Source organism: Notechis scutatus, chromosome 2 (genome assembly GCF_049901735.1).
Source record: "Notechis scutatus isolate UNSWTSFEM ecotype Mainland chromosome 2, rNotScu1.2, whole genome shotgun sequence".
Lineage (NCBI taxonomy): Eukaryota > Metazoa > Chordata > Lepidosauria > Squamata > Elapidae > Notechis > Notechis scutatus.
In genome coordinates, this window is record NC_142010.1 from 107263053 (window position 1) to 107280657 (window position 17605).

A 17605-nucleotide genomic window follows, 5' to 3' on the forward strand; every position below is an offset into this window, starting at 1 on the left:
TTATCTGATTTTCCATCTACTTACTGGAATGGCAAGTAGTAATATTAGCAGCAGACAGTGATGCTGGAGACAGAGGATAGTAAGTAGATTTTGACAGTGTGCAGATCCCCACAGATGTTTTACTCTTGTCAGTTTTGCATTTGAGCTTGAGTGGAAATCTGTTTGCTTTCACTTCAAAGGAAAACAAAATTAGGAGATGACTTCAAAAATACAATCTTATTCCTTACTTTCTCTCTCCCTATGAAAGATTAAAAGACATGTGGGCATGCTAGGATCTGTAGGGTGATGTGCAGTCAATGTGCAACACAAAATTCAGAACAATTAAGAACAATTTTGCTTTGACGTATTTTATGATACAAATAATTTTCAGCAGGTCTTCAAACAAAGTCGATCTACAGCAATGGCATTGTTACCTGTTCTGTGTCTCCGAGGTGATCATTAAAAACCCTCCCGCCCTTCATACGCATATAGACAAATAAGAGTCTGATGGGTGATGCTCTGACTACCTGCCTATTTAGAGAATGCCAATAGAAACCCTGCTAAAGGACTTTGTGTAGAAACCACTCATTCCTCCTTCACCAAAGGGAGAGATTTGCTTAACTAGAGAGTCTTCTGACCAGAATAATGATGTAGAACAGGGATGAGTGGGATTTTTGCCAACTCCCCTTGTATAAACATTGCTTCAGCATTTCAGCAGGGAGATGAATCCCAGAGTGTGCAAGCTTGCCTCAGAGGAGCTGATGTTTTTAGCATGTGGGGCACATGCTTGTAAATGGAGTTGCGTGGGAATAAGACCCATTAATTTCAGTACGGTTTGAATGAAGTTTCTTTGGAATATGCCCACTGTTTGCAATTCAGATGGCCATTTGGAGTTCATCTCCTGTGATGATGATGTAATGTTTTTCTTTACTAATACTTGGTGCTAAGAGATGGGGGGGGGGGGAGTTGCAAGATCCATGACAGAAGGAAAATTGAAGGAAAAGCAATTAAAGGTTAAAAAAAGAGAGAGAAACAAACAGGACCTCCCTGCCCTGAAACAAATCCCAAAACTTTGTAGCATTCTCGAATCCCACAATCAGCTACAAAACTTTGCAGGGGAAAGTAAACAGACTTCTTGAAAACTATTTTTATCTGATCTATAACTCATTTGCAGGGTATATACACCCCACTGGATTTTGAATAAGCCACAGCCATTCAGTTCATACTTAATACTAAGCCATAGGAGATTCAATCATAAAATTTAGCCGAAGATTGTACCTAGACAATATCTCTCAAGAGTTCTTGGTCTTATATACTCATGGATGTCACGGTAAGCAGATTGTGCTCAGTCAGATTTCATCTATCTTCCTCACCCACCCCTTCTACAGGCTACTAATTTATTCAAAAGTCATTTTAGCATCTTTTCTTTTATCTATTTCTCTTTTTTCATGCCGTAGTCTCTCCATTTAAATCCAGTGTGTCTAGAACATTTACCATGTTTAGGTTTCTTTCCAGATTCTGATGTTATTAAATTGCCTCTTTTTCCCTCCTTGAATCAAGACATATCTACTAATTATACTACTGTTTATTCTGTACTAGAAAAATCCTTCTAGGAGTAAATATTTCCCCATTTCATTATACTCCCTTTTTTATTAGTAACTCCCTTTATACTCCCTTTTTTATTGGTATGTTAACTTTGGATTCCTTGATCCTGCCATTAAAGCAAAGGCTGCAAGGGGAAAATGTTATTACAGCTGCAGGCTGTCTATTGACTGTTGGAGCTTCTGAAGTTGGTATGGTTGGAATTTGCTCCACTTTGCTTTCAATTGCTTGTGCATTTAAATCTGTGTCCACTTTTCCAACCTCCAATCACTGGCTACCTATAACACAAAGCCAAACCGTAACACAAAGCCAACTCCTTTACATGAGGAGAATGGGTATAAGTAGGACATCTTTGAACTTCCCTAGGATAAAAGTCCTGTTTTACAATAGCAATATGAGATACTGTAAATCTTGTGACAGATACCTGAGATTAAGAATAGTGGTTATAATTAAACTAAGGTTAATTTTGTTTACATCTAAACTCTGATTAAACTAAACTCATGTGCAATGTCATGTCCATGCTTCCATACTTATTAGATAAACCTAATTATTGGAGCAAGGGCAAAAGCCATCAACTGGCAAGAAGAGAAAATACTGCAGCAGTGGCCAATGCATGCAATTAAATAAAAACAGTAACTGAAGTTAACCCACAACCCAAGATAGTGGAGGAAGAAACCTAGCATTTCTTATGAATCCAGGGACAGAATGCAGATGCTTCTGGTTACTTTGGAGCTTGGAGTTCCTCTATTCTCTCTCTTCTGGAAATAAATACAGTTGAGGACAATGTGGAGAAGAAACATAGACAGGAATGAAAGAGATAAGAGCTTCTGTCATTCTTCCTTTAAAACAAAAACATTGAGAACAAATACACATTCCTAAATGAAGCCTTTCCAACTGCTTGGCAATGCCTTTGATTGCTGCTTCATCTTGCCTTTTTAAGTTGCATTTCAGCTTGTCCTTCTATTTGAGAAATAAGATGTATTCATACAGCAGTCTCTCAGCTCCCGATCGCTCCTCATATTTTTTTATTTTATTTTTCATTTCATCCAGCTGTTTCAAATTTCTCAGATTTTTCTCCTTTGGATTAAGTCAAATTAATGTTCTAATTACGTAATGGAAGTCATAGTGATTTGCTTTATAGATATATTGAAAGAATAACAGAAATTAGGACTTGCAAAATATATTGAAAAACAAAGCATTAATAACTGTGTCCTAAAACATGGTTGCTCTGATTTAACTATTATTTTAGCAAAGGCTAAAAAATATGCTTTCAGGTGTATACATGCAAGCATCTAAATGTATGGTAAACTGACTCTCAGACCAGTTCCTTTATTCACTTGGTGCATTTAGCTAGTTGTTTCAGTGGTATCATAAGAGGCCTTGTAGTCCTGAAGTGCAGCCTCCTGAAATCTGAACCTTGGTTCAGTCAGAGTAGCAGTCAGCCTCTGGTAGGACCTCATGCTGGAAGTTTCAGAAGGAGCAGCAGACACTCTCACTGCGTGTGTGAGGGAGACATCATTTTATTCCATATAGTGTTGATACCAGATCCAGTTCCTGAGAACTAAGAAAAGTGACATTGCTGCTCCTAGCCTATGCCAATATTTGTTTTACTGACAAAATGAAGAATGGATTGGGGGTGGGGGGGGATGTACCAAAGCTGCTTTCATTTTGCCCTTTCCATAGGATCTTTAATTCCAGTTGCTTCCATGCAAAAGATAGATCCCAACAAATTCATTTTCTCTTAAAGGTTCTAACCCTCATTTTCCTCCAGAGCCTCTTCAATGGTCTCCCCATTGGCGATTTCTTCTTCGCTGCTGTCAGAAACACTTGCTCTGAAGTTGTGTCTTTCTGTGGGGCCTCGTTCCATATTGTAGCATGTTCTCACTTTGGCCGCTTGCTTTTTGGGAGGCTGTGTCACCTCAAGGGAGGGATTGTTATTGCTCAAATGGTGCTTGTTTGGACATTTCCTTAGGTGCTTGATGTTCTTTCCAAGAAAGCAGGGCATACAGACAAAGGGATATGCTAGCAAGAAACGAGACCATTGCTTGCGTAATTCAGCCTTTACCTGAAAAAAAAAGTAAAAAGTTAGGATTATAGCAGCCTTTTCCAACTGGGAATCTTCTAAATAAGAGCTATGTGGCACAGTAGTTAGAATTCAGTATTGCAGCCTAATTCTGTTGACTGCCAGCAGTTTGATCCTGACCAGTTCAAAGTTCACTCAGCCCTCCATCCTTCCGAGGTTGGTAAAACGAGGACCCAGATTGATGGAGGAAATAGGCTGATTCTGTAAACCATTTAGAGAGGGCGCTACTGCTAATACAATATAGTTATTACATAGCATGGCTGATTCTGTAAACCATTTAGAGAGTGCCGCTACTGCTAATACAATATAGTTATTACATAGCATGGCTGATTCTGTAAACCATTTAGAGAGGGCCGCTACTGCTAATACAATATAGTTATTACATAGCATGGCTGTTTGTGATTATTGAGTGACTGATTTCTGTCTCTCTACATTCAAATGTACGTGCATCCACCAGATTAAACAATCCCATAGTCATCTGAATCCATCTGTTAATCTTATTTTTATTTTGCCTCAGTAATTCTGCATGACAAGTGAAAGGCATCCAACCAGTTAATATGAGAATGGGAATGTATTCTTTCCTAAAGTCCCCAATATCGCTACAATCCATTTTATACCATTGTGCAAAGCGGCACAAAAAAAAAAAATCATTGAAAAAGCAAAGGGGGAAATTCTTGCACCTGCTCTTTCAACTTGGATTGCGTCCACATTTTTCTACTAGAGAAAATGGGCAGCCCAAAACCTCTCTCCATAAACAGAGGCCCTCCCAGGAAGACTATTGGCTTATTGCGGAGCATGACAAACTGTGCATGCCTCTCACAAGTTCATCTGTTCTCAGGTAGATAGCCAACTTGCTGGGTCAAGCAGGGTCTTTTCAACCATTACAAGTAATATGATGGAAAAAATAATAATTCTTCAATCAATTTTTCCATAACTGAATGATCATCAAGAACCATAAACCGTGTGTTCTGAGCAACTGAAATGGGGATTCAGGGCTGAAGAATGAGAAATGAAAAAGATGATGTACCTCGCCATTATAAAAGCAGTATAATAGTGCTACGAGAAAACCCTGGAAGAGAAAGAGGAAGTCAATTAGATTTCAGAAACATATGCCAGAGTACAATTTGACTTGGAATTTATATAATCAGAGAATACTTTTACAAAATACTGCCTGAAACATGAGCCATCATGCTGGCAAATTGAACATAAAAGCAACTATCTTCCTCTCACTCAAAAATCATTTTTGCCTCTTAACAATCATAAAGGTTTTGACCTGTATCCTTCCTGAGTAATCTGCTTAATTTTACTTTGAACATTTTGCTGGAGGAAATGTCTGGCTTGCTATTTTAAAGCACAATGGAGCATTAAATTTAAGAAAATTTCCAAAAGATCAGTTCATTCTGCTCCCCCACTTATTATGCACATGTTTCAAAATTATCTTTTCAGAACTACCCATATTGGACTGATATAAATCTAATACTGTTGTGTGGAATTTCTGATGTTGGTTGGAGTGTGTGGAGTTCTAAGACTCAAATAGGTAGATTTGTGAAATATGAAAAGCAGCACACAACTTCCAACAAGCATGGAACTGACTTCAAATGTCTCATTCTTTGGGGCTAACATTCTCCAAGAAAATTTAAATATATTAGATACAGTACCAAATAACCAACAGACTATAAAATTAGATTAGGACAGGGAAATATTGTGACAAATTTCTTGAGAATGTTGTTCCTAATAACTAAAAAATACTTCACTGAATTGTTTTAATTGAACTAGGTCTCCAATAGCAATCAAGCTAAATTTAACAGAAATAGAAAATTTATATAAAAATAGGCTAAGCCAAATACTGCACATATGATTTTTCTTCACAATTTTTTTATTCTTTTTTGATAGCAATGACAAACTAGGTTTGCTTTTTGTTGTTGCTTTTTTGTCTGGTAAGTAAAAAGATTTAGTTTATTAAAGGCATTGCTAATTAAGAATTATCATTATACTTATTAGCCAGTTCTATTCCTCTGACTTATGAGGAAATGTAGAAAATTTGAATTTGGCAGTCACTACTGTACTTAAAGATTGTTTCAAAAAACTCTAGCAAATAATTGAAGTGACAATACTGAAAAATCATATTAGGTTTGGAAATAATTCTATACAAATAATTTAGTGAGACGCTGGTATTTTTAAATATGCTAGACATTATTTATTCAGTATTAGAAGTTTAATGTTTGTATCAAATCCTATTTTAAAAATATGTTAATTATATTTTAAAGATTATTTTATTATGCATTATTTATTAATGAACTGTGATAATGGTTTTTGATTATTTTTTTCTCAACTGCATTCTGTAAAGTTGATATTAAATTTGTTTAATCTATTTCCATCACTATACCAAACTTACATGGAAAGAGCCAATGGTTAGCTGGATGAAGGTTTTGACATTCCTGGAGAATCCTTCAACGTGATCATCCATAATGAAACTAAAAAGGATCTCATGAATTCCAAGTAAAGGTATTAACACCATAGTTGACCTTACCAACCTTAAAATAAAAACAATCACCAACATGAATTAAATTATTGAAATAAAACTTAATAAGAAACACATAATGGAATTATGGCAGTCAATTCCTTGAAACATTGATTTGGGATTAATATTAGATTGGGAGTTTTAAGCATTCTAGTGATAATTCTATAATAAGACTGACGCCCTGTGATTCTTGGAACAATGTCTGAATAACTTTAGAACCAATTGATATCTCCCTCTCAAGATCACAGACAGGGCCTTCCTTGGTCTTGGAGAAGGAATCTGACATTGCATCCCCAAACTTGGGCTTTGTGAAATTGGGGAAAATCTAAGTTTATAAAGCTCTCCAAAGGAACCTAGTGAGGGTTGAAGAAGACAAAGGGCCTGGGGAGTAAGTATATTTCATTTGTTTCTGTTTTAAAATACTAAGTAAATAAAGAAGAGTGAATATCATTCTTTTGTTTCTGCCCTGATGATATTCAGTAGGTATGGTTTTAATCAGGGATGGGATGCTACCCAGTTCTATAGAACCAGTAGCTCTGAAGAGTAGCAGACACCGAACCAGTTTGCTGCGATGACCTTTTGGTTGTCTGTTTGGCCCACCTGCCTGCCCGTGCTGTTGGCTGTCCTTTATTTCCTGCTTCTTCAACCTCAGCTGCTTGCACGGCACAGCAGAGGTTGAAAAAGCAGGAAAGAAGGGGATTTTCAATGCTGTGCACGAGCGGCACAACTGATGTTTTTTTGCAAACATCATGCAAAATGCACTCTCACTGAACCAGTAGTAACACTTACCAGTGGTAACCCTGGTTTTAATGACATACCCCAAAATTAGAATAGATCTACGTTTTCTTAGAGTTATTCCTTAATCCTTCTACTTTATGATTTCTATTTTAACCTTCTTCCTGATATATATTTACCAGGTTTACATTTTGGAATTGTGGATTTATTTCCTTTAATGATATTTTAATAACTTTAATAACTGTTGTACCTTATGATTCTTGATGAATGTATCTTTTCTTTTATGTACACTAAGAACATTTGCACCAACGCAAATTCCTTGTGTGTCCAATCACACTTGGCCAATAAAGAATTCTGTTCTATTCTATTCTATTCTATTCTATTCTATTCTATTCTATTCTATTCTATTCTATTCTATTCTATTCTATTCTATTCTATTCTATTCCCTTTAATAACAAATGCATTTAGCAAAGTAAATCAATGTTTCTCAAGCTTGACAACTTTTAAGATGTGTAGATATGCATGGCTGGCTGGGGAATTCTGGGAGTTGAAGTCTACACATCTAAAAGTTGCTAAACTTGAGAAATGTTGCTATAAATCTTTGCATATTTTTATTTATTTTATCAGGTCAGTGAAATGTCAAACAGATGTGTATTACACTGTTGGACAAATACATTGACTCCCATATGGCTGTGAATCAAATCCAGTGTGTGTGTGTGTGTGTGTGTGTGTGTGTGTGTGTGTGTGTGTGTGCGTTTTAAAATGGTGCAGAAAATTATAAGGAAGTAATATCTACCTGAACTTATAGTCACGAAAGGTCATCTGCTGAGCTTTAAGTTTGGAAAGTAACAGTTTCAGAATGATCAGGAAGATGCAGAAATTAACCTTAGAAAACACACATCACAGATCACAGTTGGTTTCTCCAAATACAATAAATCTTTGTTTGTTCATAAAATTATTTCCTAAGGGAAGACAACTGCAAGAAACACCCTTCAGACTGTTTTTAATAAGTTTAATGTACTATATGGAGTCTCGGCTTTCAAGTATTTCCTATACAGTGTTGTTGCTCTGTCCTGCTTGTATTTTGAAAACTCAAAGCTTACCAATAGTAATTGGAGATCAGGGGAGGAAAGGGTTCACTATTACATGAACCAAAAAGAAGGCCAAAATGCTGAGATTTAATTGGCTAAGTGGCTTCTACAGAAGAAAAATATATACAAAATATCCTTGAACTTAAATAATTTTTCCAATGCCGTATTGTCACAAAAACAATAAATAAACATTTCTGACTTTTCTTCCTAATTTAGAATGATGATCGTAATTATTGGACACAGATCCTTCCTGCTAAGTTGCTATTTGCCAACTCTGGACTCCTCTTAAGGAGTAATTACAGCTTAACATTGATATAAGATATAATATTTTCAAATAACTAGAATCTTTTGAGCTACATATTTGCTACCTAAAACCTGACAGGAGGACAATAGGAATCCTTCATGTCTTTCTTACCTCAGAAAGGCAACTCTATGGAAATGGAGGGCCTGTATGTGAACTGATGACCTGGTGTTACTTATGATTTGCAAACAAGTTGTTTATAGATGTTGAATTCTAACCCAAGTTTGAAAGCTCTTGCTGTACCTCACTGATTTGAGTATTAATCACAGCGTACAGTAAAGAATTTCCCAATCTAGACATCCCAAATGGATTGATTACAAGTCCCCATCATCTTTTTCCTTATCCTATCATTACATCTCCTTGAATTCTGTAAATTATTCAAAGTGCCCCTTTTGTCTTTGCTTATCTACTAACTAAAGTATAGGAAAATAAAAGCAATATTATACTGGATTCTCTGCACGATAAGATAGGAAGCAGTTTTCCAATGATCCTTACAACAATGGAAAATAACATGGGTCCTCGAATGATCCACCAGACTATCATGTTCTCATTTGTTGACCAGCATCTAGAAAACAAATAAATGTTTATTATGTCATGTAATAAAAAATGATAAACCACGTTTGTTATTATTCTTAAAAAACCTCTATAATTCATCTTGGTGAATTATAGAATTGTATCAAAACTCATTTGAAAAGTTTTAAAAGCTTCAAGGAAGATCAGCAAAACTGCTGTTGTATGCAGGATGTCTCACCTCTCCCGCCAAGTTTTGTTCTCTGGGGAAATTATCCATTGTATAGATAATACACTTTTTCCCCAATGGCACCACAATTTTAAAAGAAACTTAGCACTCCAGCTTTCCTCTTGAGATTCCTTCAGAACTTCTGAAATTGAACTCATTTATTCATTGTAGAGCAGGGGTGTCAAACTTGCGGCCTGCAGGCCAGACGCATCATGGACTGACCATGTCCATCCCCATTTTAGCAAAGGGGGAAAAAGTCGTGATACGTCACATGATGACATCATGTCATGAGTTTGACACCTGTGATGTAGAGGGATGGACCTAGAATCACTTAAGTTAGAAATTATTCTGAATCTCTGACACCTGATTCAGAATGTGATAGCCATCCATCACTTTTCTGGTGGAAAGAAATATAGTGTTATGGACCAGAGGATCAATAGCAAGAAGAGGAGGAGTCAGGAGTCCTTCAAAATATTCAAAACACAGCAATGGACTGATCTCCATTTCATGAGAATTGTTTGGGGCATAGTATACAAAGTGCCATCTTTTATACCACTAGACTTCACAAGGATGATAATATAAAAAAGGTATATCCTTGGCACACTTTAGAGTCAAAACTTGTTCTCAGTTCTGCAACACTTTAGAAATTAAAACTAAACTTGATATGCAACTACAGGGATTTTGGAAGGAAGAATTGGATCAACACTAACCTTTCTTGATTTCTAACAAATAATCCACTGGAAGTTTTCAAGAAATTGGACAATCATTTGTATGAAATGGTATAAGGTTTCCTACCTGAGCAAGGGGTTGGACTAGAAGACCTCCAAGGTCCCATCCAACTCGGTCATTCCATTATTATGTAAATCCAAATTCTCCCCTCCCTTTTTTAGCCTTTAAAAAAATATCTCTCTGATTGTCTTCACTGTAGCAGACTATAACACAATTTCTTATTTATAATGGGAATGGAGATTGCCAAGGGAGGATTGAATGAAGAATAATAATGATATTTTTAAAAAAGCCTTTCTCCTATTGGATATTTCTAAACTTTAAGATCCCATGAATGCCTACTTAGAAATAAGATAAATTAAATGCAACGGAGCCTACTTCCAGATTAGAACAGTGCAGAATTACAACCTTAACTTCTTAGAAAAGGACACAAGCAGACAATCTTCTTTCTCTGAATGATACTGAATTGCAATTCCCCACATTTTTCACTATAACCCATATTTCCATGGAATGTTGGGAGTTGTTCACAATATTTGGAGTGCCAAACATTGCCTATCCTGGGAATCCAGAGTGGTTTAACATTAAGAATGAAGAGCCTAATTATTCTGAATCTCTGACACCTGATTCAGAATGTGATAGCCATCCATCACTCTTCTGGTGGAAAGAAATATAGTGTTATGGACCAGAGGATCAATAGCAAGAAGAGGAGGAGTCAGGAGTCCTTCAAAATATTCAAAACATTCTTCCCTTCCTTTAAAACACTCAGAAGAGTATATATATATTGAGCTCCCAGTACTGTTCCATTGAAATCAGGCCCACTCAATGTCTACAAGCATCCTTACCATTCACAAGAATTATCTTATCACATCTGGTGTTCTGAGCCCAATTCTAAGTATGGCCAAAGCCCAGCTAGACATACATTGACTCTATTTTCAATGTCTTGCCATTTTTTTAGGACTATTCACAACCTAAGATACCTTTGTGGCAGTGCTGTATACATCTTTGCTTTCTTATTTCTGTTTTAACATGATGAAAGTTTCTTCCCTTTTTGCTGTTTCTTCCTTTCTGTCCTTTGTTCTGCTCCTCTTTCAATCTGGAGTAGGCCATAGAAGTGATTTTTGCTGCATTCTAACCTTTCTAGTTAGCATATTTTTAAAAGTTAAAATTATGCCTTTAATCACAATTTTGCCTTTAATCATGTGTTTAGGAGGCTACACTTTTTTTTTTCTTATTGCCTAGCAATGTAGCCACCATAACAAATGGTTGATCATCTTTAGTCTAAACATTGTGGGAAAATAAACAAAAGGCTCTTTTTTCTATTGGCACAAAAAAGGCAAGAAAAGAAACAATGAAACCAATTAAGGGAACATTTAAGACAGTAACTTACACGTTATGATCCAATTGGTATTTTAATATTCCCCAAGGAGCTACAAACAAAACTGGAAAACCTGAAAGGAAAAATATAAAGCGGATATTCTTGTTTGACAAGGCCTAATATAATTTCTGAGAATATCAAGTCTTTTGAGTTAAAAGCAGTTCTAGTTTGATTGATTTACTATTGCCCTCTTCTATTTTTTCTCCAACATCACAGTCTAATATATTATTAAATCAATATAACAAGGATAGCTGATATATAGGGATTATCACTAGTTATGTAAATAAAGGAAAGGCTAATGTCCTCAATAATTTTGTTTTTCTTAGAGTTTGTTCCTTGTAAAAAAAAAAACTTTTTCCCACTCAACAAATATTTTCATAGATATTTGTTTTCTGGTTTTTGCGTACTTTGAAAGTCTCCAAGCAAATAATGGCAGCAGTAAACCGCAAGAACTGCATTTATCTAATAATTTGATGTAAAAACCAAGAGCAAATTTAGCTTTCTCTGCTGACTGAAATATTTTCAACAGGACAATAAACAGGTACTAAACGAAAGATTAGTTTTGACTCATGCCAGCCGAATAACTGAACCAATCATGAAACTGACTGAGGTAAACCTTGTTGTTGTTGTTGTTGTTGTTAGTTGTGAAGTCATGTCCGACCCATCGTGACCCCATGGACAATGTTCCTATTAGTCTATAAATCAAGTCCTTCTCCTTGGAAAAGTGCAAGCTTACCCCATCCAATGAAGATGTATCTCAACAGTTGATGTTTCTCAAACAGCACAGTAGCTACTAATAGCCTGTAGAGGTAAATTCCTTCCACTAAAAGCCAGTAAGAATTTGCTCCAACAACATAATGCATGAAAAGAGGACCCATTTTGCATAAGGCTAGTTTCTGCAAAAATGAAACAAAAAAGAAGAATAACACTGTGCAGAATCCCAGTAGGAATTAATTTATTTTGCCCTTGAGTTTATTGGCTGCAAGAATACATGCTACTTGTCTGGAAACAATAGGACAGATGTTACATTTCAAGTCCAAGGGGTAAAGTGTTGCTAATATTAAGCAGGTCTGTTGAAAACTCATTCAGAAGTTTCGTGTTTGAATTTTGTTCCTCTTTCTTTCTTTTAAACTGCCTCATTTTGGGACATCATGCTTTAATTTATTGTGTTGTGTTGCCTTAGTGATTAGAATGCTGTATTGCAGGCTAATTCTGCCAACTGCCACCACTTTGATTCTCACCAGGCTCAGGGTTGACTCAGTCTTCCCTCCTTCTGAGGTCAGTAAAATGAAAACCGAGATTGTTGGGGGCAATATGCTGATTCTGTAAACCATTTAGAGAGGGCTATAAAGCATTATAAAGCAGTATATAAGTCTAAGTGCTATTGCTATTGCTATTTTTTTCTGAGGGTTCACAAAATAGTAGTCTATAAACAATATATACAGACAAAAACTATTTTAATCTGCTTCCTGATCTTGTACGTCAATTATTGTTGCTTAAAATTAGCCACTAGTTCTCAGGCAGTAAACACGGGATCAGTATCATATAAATGTTACGAATGAATGTAGCTAGAAAATATAACCCTGCAACTTTTATTGCTTCTTAGTTTAAAAATATACGTGGAGAACAACAGACATCATTCTTGCTGCTTCGGTCACTTAATATGAACACTGCCTGCTGCAATACCTCTGGACTCAAGGAAGAGATCCATCCACTTTCATCAGCCGGCATTTCAGATTCTGAAGAAATAAACTTGTAAGTACTGCGTGTTATGCTGTCTTTTATTAGAACTCCTGCAGCTCGGAGGATAAACGAAGCAAAGAGATTCATATGGATGTAGTTTCTCGTGCAATGCAGTTTCCTGAAGGGGAAGAAAAGCATAATTGAGTAAAGTTGTATTCGATGTATTGTACATAGTGTTTTTCTTTTTTAATATTTAATAAAGTTTTCTTTTTAAAAAAGAAAAGAAAAGCATAATCTAAGAATAAGAATATGCCAAAGTTAGTTATAGTTTTATCAGAAGAGCAATGTGTTATTTTCCTGATGTGACTGGGAAACTATACTCTTCTTTTTGGATGAGGGTGGCCTGATCATGAAGGGTTTTACTGGACTGTTTGCTTAGCACTTAGACTTATGAGCCATGGTGGTGCAGTGGTTATAGTGCAGTACTCCAGGCTACTTCTGCTGACTCCCGACTGCCTGCAATTTGGCAGTTTGAATCTCACCAGGCTCATGGTTGAATCTCACCAGGCTCAACATTCCATCCTTCCGAGGTGGGTTAGAGAGGGCTGTAAAGCACTGTAAAGCGATATACAAGTCTAAGTGCTATTGCTATATACTGTTTCACAGTGCTTTGCAGCCCTCTCTAAGCAGTTTGCAGAATCAACATATTGCCCCCAACAATCCGGGTCCTCATTTTACCCACCTTGGAAGGATGAGCCAGTGAGACTCAAACTGTCAAACTGCTGGCAGCTGGCAATTAGTAGAAGTAGCTTGCAGTACTGCATTCTAACCACTGCACCATCACAGCTCTTAGGTGGACTTAAGTTGACTCTTAGCTTAGTTAGGTGCAGGGGTGGGATTCTATAGGTTCGCACCTATTCGCTAGAACCAGTTGTTAACATTCTAAACAGTTCAGAGAACTGGTTGTTAGAAGAAATTACTGGCCTAATCCTGTAAGGAAGGCAGGAAGGAAACATTCTGGTGTTGCTTACAGAAACTGCCTCTCTGTTAACTCTTATTACATTCTTGGCAGGACTAGACTACCTGTCTCAGGAACTTCTCTGGAGTTTTTTTCCCCTCCTTTGCTGGTACTTTGCTTGTGTGGAGTGACCATTCAAAGTGACAATGGCACTGAAAAAAGTCACTTATGACCATTTTTCACACTTATGACCGTTGCAGCATCCCCGCAGTCACGAGAGGCCAGGCGAGGAGAAGTGTGCCTCAATGTGAGTGATGTTGAGTTGGCCACGCCCAGACAGTCACATGACCACCAAGCCACACCCACCAACTAAGCCACGCCAACAGAACTGGTTGTTAAAAAATTTGAATGCCATCCCTGGTTAGTTGTGTGGAAGGTGAAACTGTATAGGATGCCACAGCTAGATTGTATCAAATCTTTCAACTTTCAATTTCCAAACATTAGGAATGCTCAAAAGTTGTGACATGCCTTGGAGATTGCAAAGATATTCTAATTACTTTAATATAATTTAATGTGCTTGATAAATAACTACATAAACATCATAACTTTTTAACATTTCTTTTGTTTCAGATGTCTTTGCTGAAAAAGCAAATTCATGGCATTTGACATATTCTGCATATTCGTACCAGGGATTTAGATTAGGAGCTTTTATTCCCTTGATGGCAATAGCACTTAGACTTATATACAGCTTTATTGTGCTTTACAGCCCTCTCTAAGCGGTTTACAGAGTCAGCATATTGCCCCCAACAATCTGGGTTCCCATTTTACCCACCTCAGAAGTATGGAAGACTGAGTCAACCTTGAGCCTGGTGAGATTCGATCTGCCAAATTGCAGGCAGCCGGCAGTCAGCAGAAGTAGCCTGCAGTACTGCACTCTAACCAATGCACCACCGAGGCTCCTAATGTTATGTCCTCCTCTCAACATAATCAGTTTTTCCCAGTTGCTGCACAAATTCACTTCTGTTCAAAGGTTCCATTTCAAAGAATCCCATAGGGCACCATTCCCTCCATAAGGTGATCAAATGGTGATAGGATTTACAGGTAGTCCTGGACTTACAACAGTTCATTTAGTGACCATTTGAAGTTACAACCATGCTGAAAAAAATGACTTATTAATTCTCTCACACTTATGATCATTGCAGCATCCCCATGGGTCACATGATCAAAATTCAGGTGCTTGGCAACGGACTCATATTTATGATGTTTGCGGTGTCCAGGAGTCATGTGATCACTTTTTGTGACCTTCCGACAAGCAAAGTCAATGGGGAAAGCAGATTCACTTAACTACGGTGTTACTAATTTAATAATTGCAGTGATTTACTTAACAAACATGGCAGGAAAGGTCATAAAATGGGCCAAAACCCACTTAACAAATTTCTCACTTAGCAACATAAATTTTGGGCGCAATTGCAGTCATAAGTCAAGGACTACCAGGACTCAGATGTTCATAATCCTGTTCCTGCCTGTTCAAACTTTCTTCCATTGTGTCCTTCTCTTGTATGCTCCCAGTACAGCAGCAATTGTGAGGGTTCAGGCATTTTAAAGGGAGGGGGGGCGGGATGAAATCATCATTTCAAAAAGCTCAGACGTTTAGCATTACTTGAGAATTCCTATCATAATATAATCACATTAATGTTCCTGTGTTTGACAAGTGAAAGCTCTTATTTGCAATATAACCAGATTCCAGAGGTCAATTAAGACAAATTAATGTACTGTATTGTGGAAGAATCCTAATAGAGGAATGGTTCAGGTATAATTTGCTAGACAGTGGGTGACTTCATTGTGCATCTCCTTCCCCTCCCGAGGACCTGCGTTGTCTTATTCATAGTAAGAATAATTATTGATTTAAAACAAAAGAATTATTATTTGCAAGATGTTCCTGCCACTGTTTATGTACTGGAAAATGTTCTTCTAGTCTGAACAGAGCAAATGAAAAGATAGCTGTTTAGCTGAGAGTGTAATAATGTTGATGATTGCAATCAAAATGTCAACGTTGCAGTATTTTAAAATTCTAATTCTTTTTTTTTTAAAGAAATGCATGCAGATATATAAAACTGAGCAGGACTGAGCAAAACCAGAGCAACAAGTGTTGCAGTTGGAATCAAAGTCAACAGTACTCACCAGCGACCATTCATCACTCCAAAAGTCTACAAGAGTTCAGTAACATTAAACATTAAATTTGTTCCTTGGTTCTGGATCTTTTCACTTTAAGGTTAGCCCAATTCAGAGCAAAAAGTGATACAATGAAATTGAAGCTTGATCTAGTACTAAAAGGTAATATAATACTAAATACTAAAAAATAAGGAGATTTTAGATTTTTATGAAAATATCCTTACATAAAATTCATAAAATCCAACTATGGGAGTGCTCATTTGTACATTTTAATCTGAGAATATTCTTTCCATATCCGTGACTCATTTACAATAAATAGCCGTGGTTTCTATAAGTAATCCATGTCACCAAAAAGGAAATTGTGTAAAAGAGAACAAAACTCAGAAATTATGCAGTAGTCTGGCACGAAGGAGTTATGTTGACTAGAAATGATCCACAAGGAATTGGCATATTTTGAAAAGCATTAGTGAAACAGTTACAACAAAATGTGCCTAAATTGTAGATAGTATATAGAAAAAGCCTGATGTTTGTCGTATTTCTGCATCTTTGAAGAATTCTCCTTATTTGTCTGCTATCTAACCAAGGATCATAAACAATCATTACAAGACAGCCCGCTTCCTTCCAAATACTTGGCTCTTTAAATGAAATGATTGCTGTACTCTTCATGAATTATATCGGCATGTTTATATAATAAACTTTGGAATAACTAAAACACTAAAATGATGAAAAACAACAACAACAGCCCTCACGCCATACTGAAGAACAGAGCAAAGTACAAAGTACAAAGTTAGAAATAAGCGTTGGAGAAAGGTTGAAGACTCAATTCCATGGCATATTTTTATTAAGCCATACCTGTATAAAACTGCCTTGTATTTTCATATGAGAACCAGTTTGGCATAATGATTAAAGGCCCCAGGCTAGAAACATGGAAACTGGGAGTTTTAGTCCCGTCTTAGGCATGAAGCGAGCTGTGTGATCTTGGACCAGTTTCTTTCTCCCAGATCCAGGAAAAAGGCAAAAGCAAACTACTTCTGAAATTATTGCAAAGAAAACTGCAGGGACTTTTTTTTAGGTAGCAGCAAGAGTCAAGATTGGCTCAAAGTTATCAAAACAAACCAATCCCCATATAAAACTATTAAGATTTCTTTTTCATTTTTCCTGTTCTTTCTGTTCTGATTCTCCAGACTATACACTTCATTACATTAAGTGGCCTCTCGTTAAAGTCTTTGCTACAACTTTATCTTGTATCAGCTTATTAAAGTTACTCATGTATTATATGCCTATTATTACTTGGTTCATTACTGATATAATGTAGGATACTTCAAACACAACATGAATCTTGAGGCTTTGATGGCTTCGTGAAATGTACTCAACACATCACTGTAATATTTAACACAGTCAAAGTTCTTTAAAAAAAAAAAAAGAATAATGTTCTTGCCATCAAGTAAGCATATTAAATCTTTTAGGCAAATTTCTGCTGGTTATTCTACTTTCTCAAGCTCAGTAGTTGATGTATTTCATTGCTTTTATGTGTGAACATAAAATCATACAATGCAAATTGCAATGGAACTGAACCAAGTACATGAGTTTCAGGATGTTTTTCAGGGTCAGTTATAATTCTGTTCATCAAAATGGTTTGA

General features: G+C 36.5%; 1 protein-coding gene across 1 annotated transcript in view; it reads right to left on the reverse strand.

Annotated features, from left to right (window-relative positions):
• Positions 1-2589: 2589 nt before the first annotated feature.
• Positions 2590-17605, reverse strand: part of GLP2R (glucagon like peptide 2 receptor) — a 38261-nt gene continuing 23245 nt past the window's right edge. The window contains exons 6-13 of the mRNA XM_026667569.2: positions 12839-13013; positions 11889-12048; positions 11165-11225; positions 8808-8877; positions 7717-7805; positions 6060-6198; positions 4692-4733; positions 2590-3646 (exon numbers count right to left, since the gene is read on the reverse strand). Of these exons, the coding sequence (XP_026523354.1) occupies positions 3332-3646; positions 4692-4733; positions 6060-6198; positions 7717-7805; positions 8808-8877; positions 11165-11225; positions 11889-12048; positions 12839-13013 (1051 nt within the window). The 3' untranslated portion in view covers positions 2590-3331. The remainder of the gene's footprint in view (positions 3647-4691; positions 4734-6059; positions 6199-7716; positions 7806-8807; positions 8878-11164; positions 11226-11888; positions 12049-12838; positions 13014-17605) is intronic.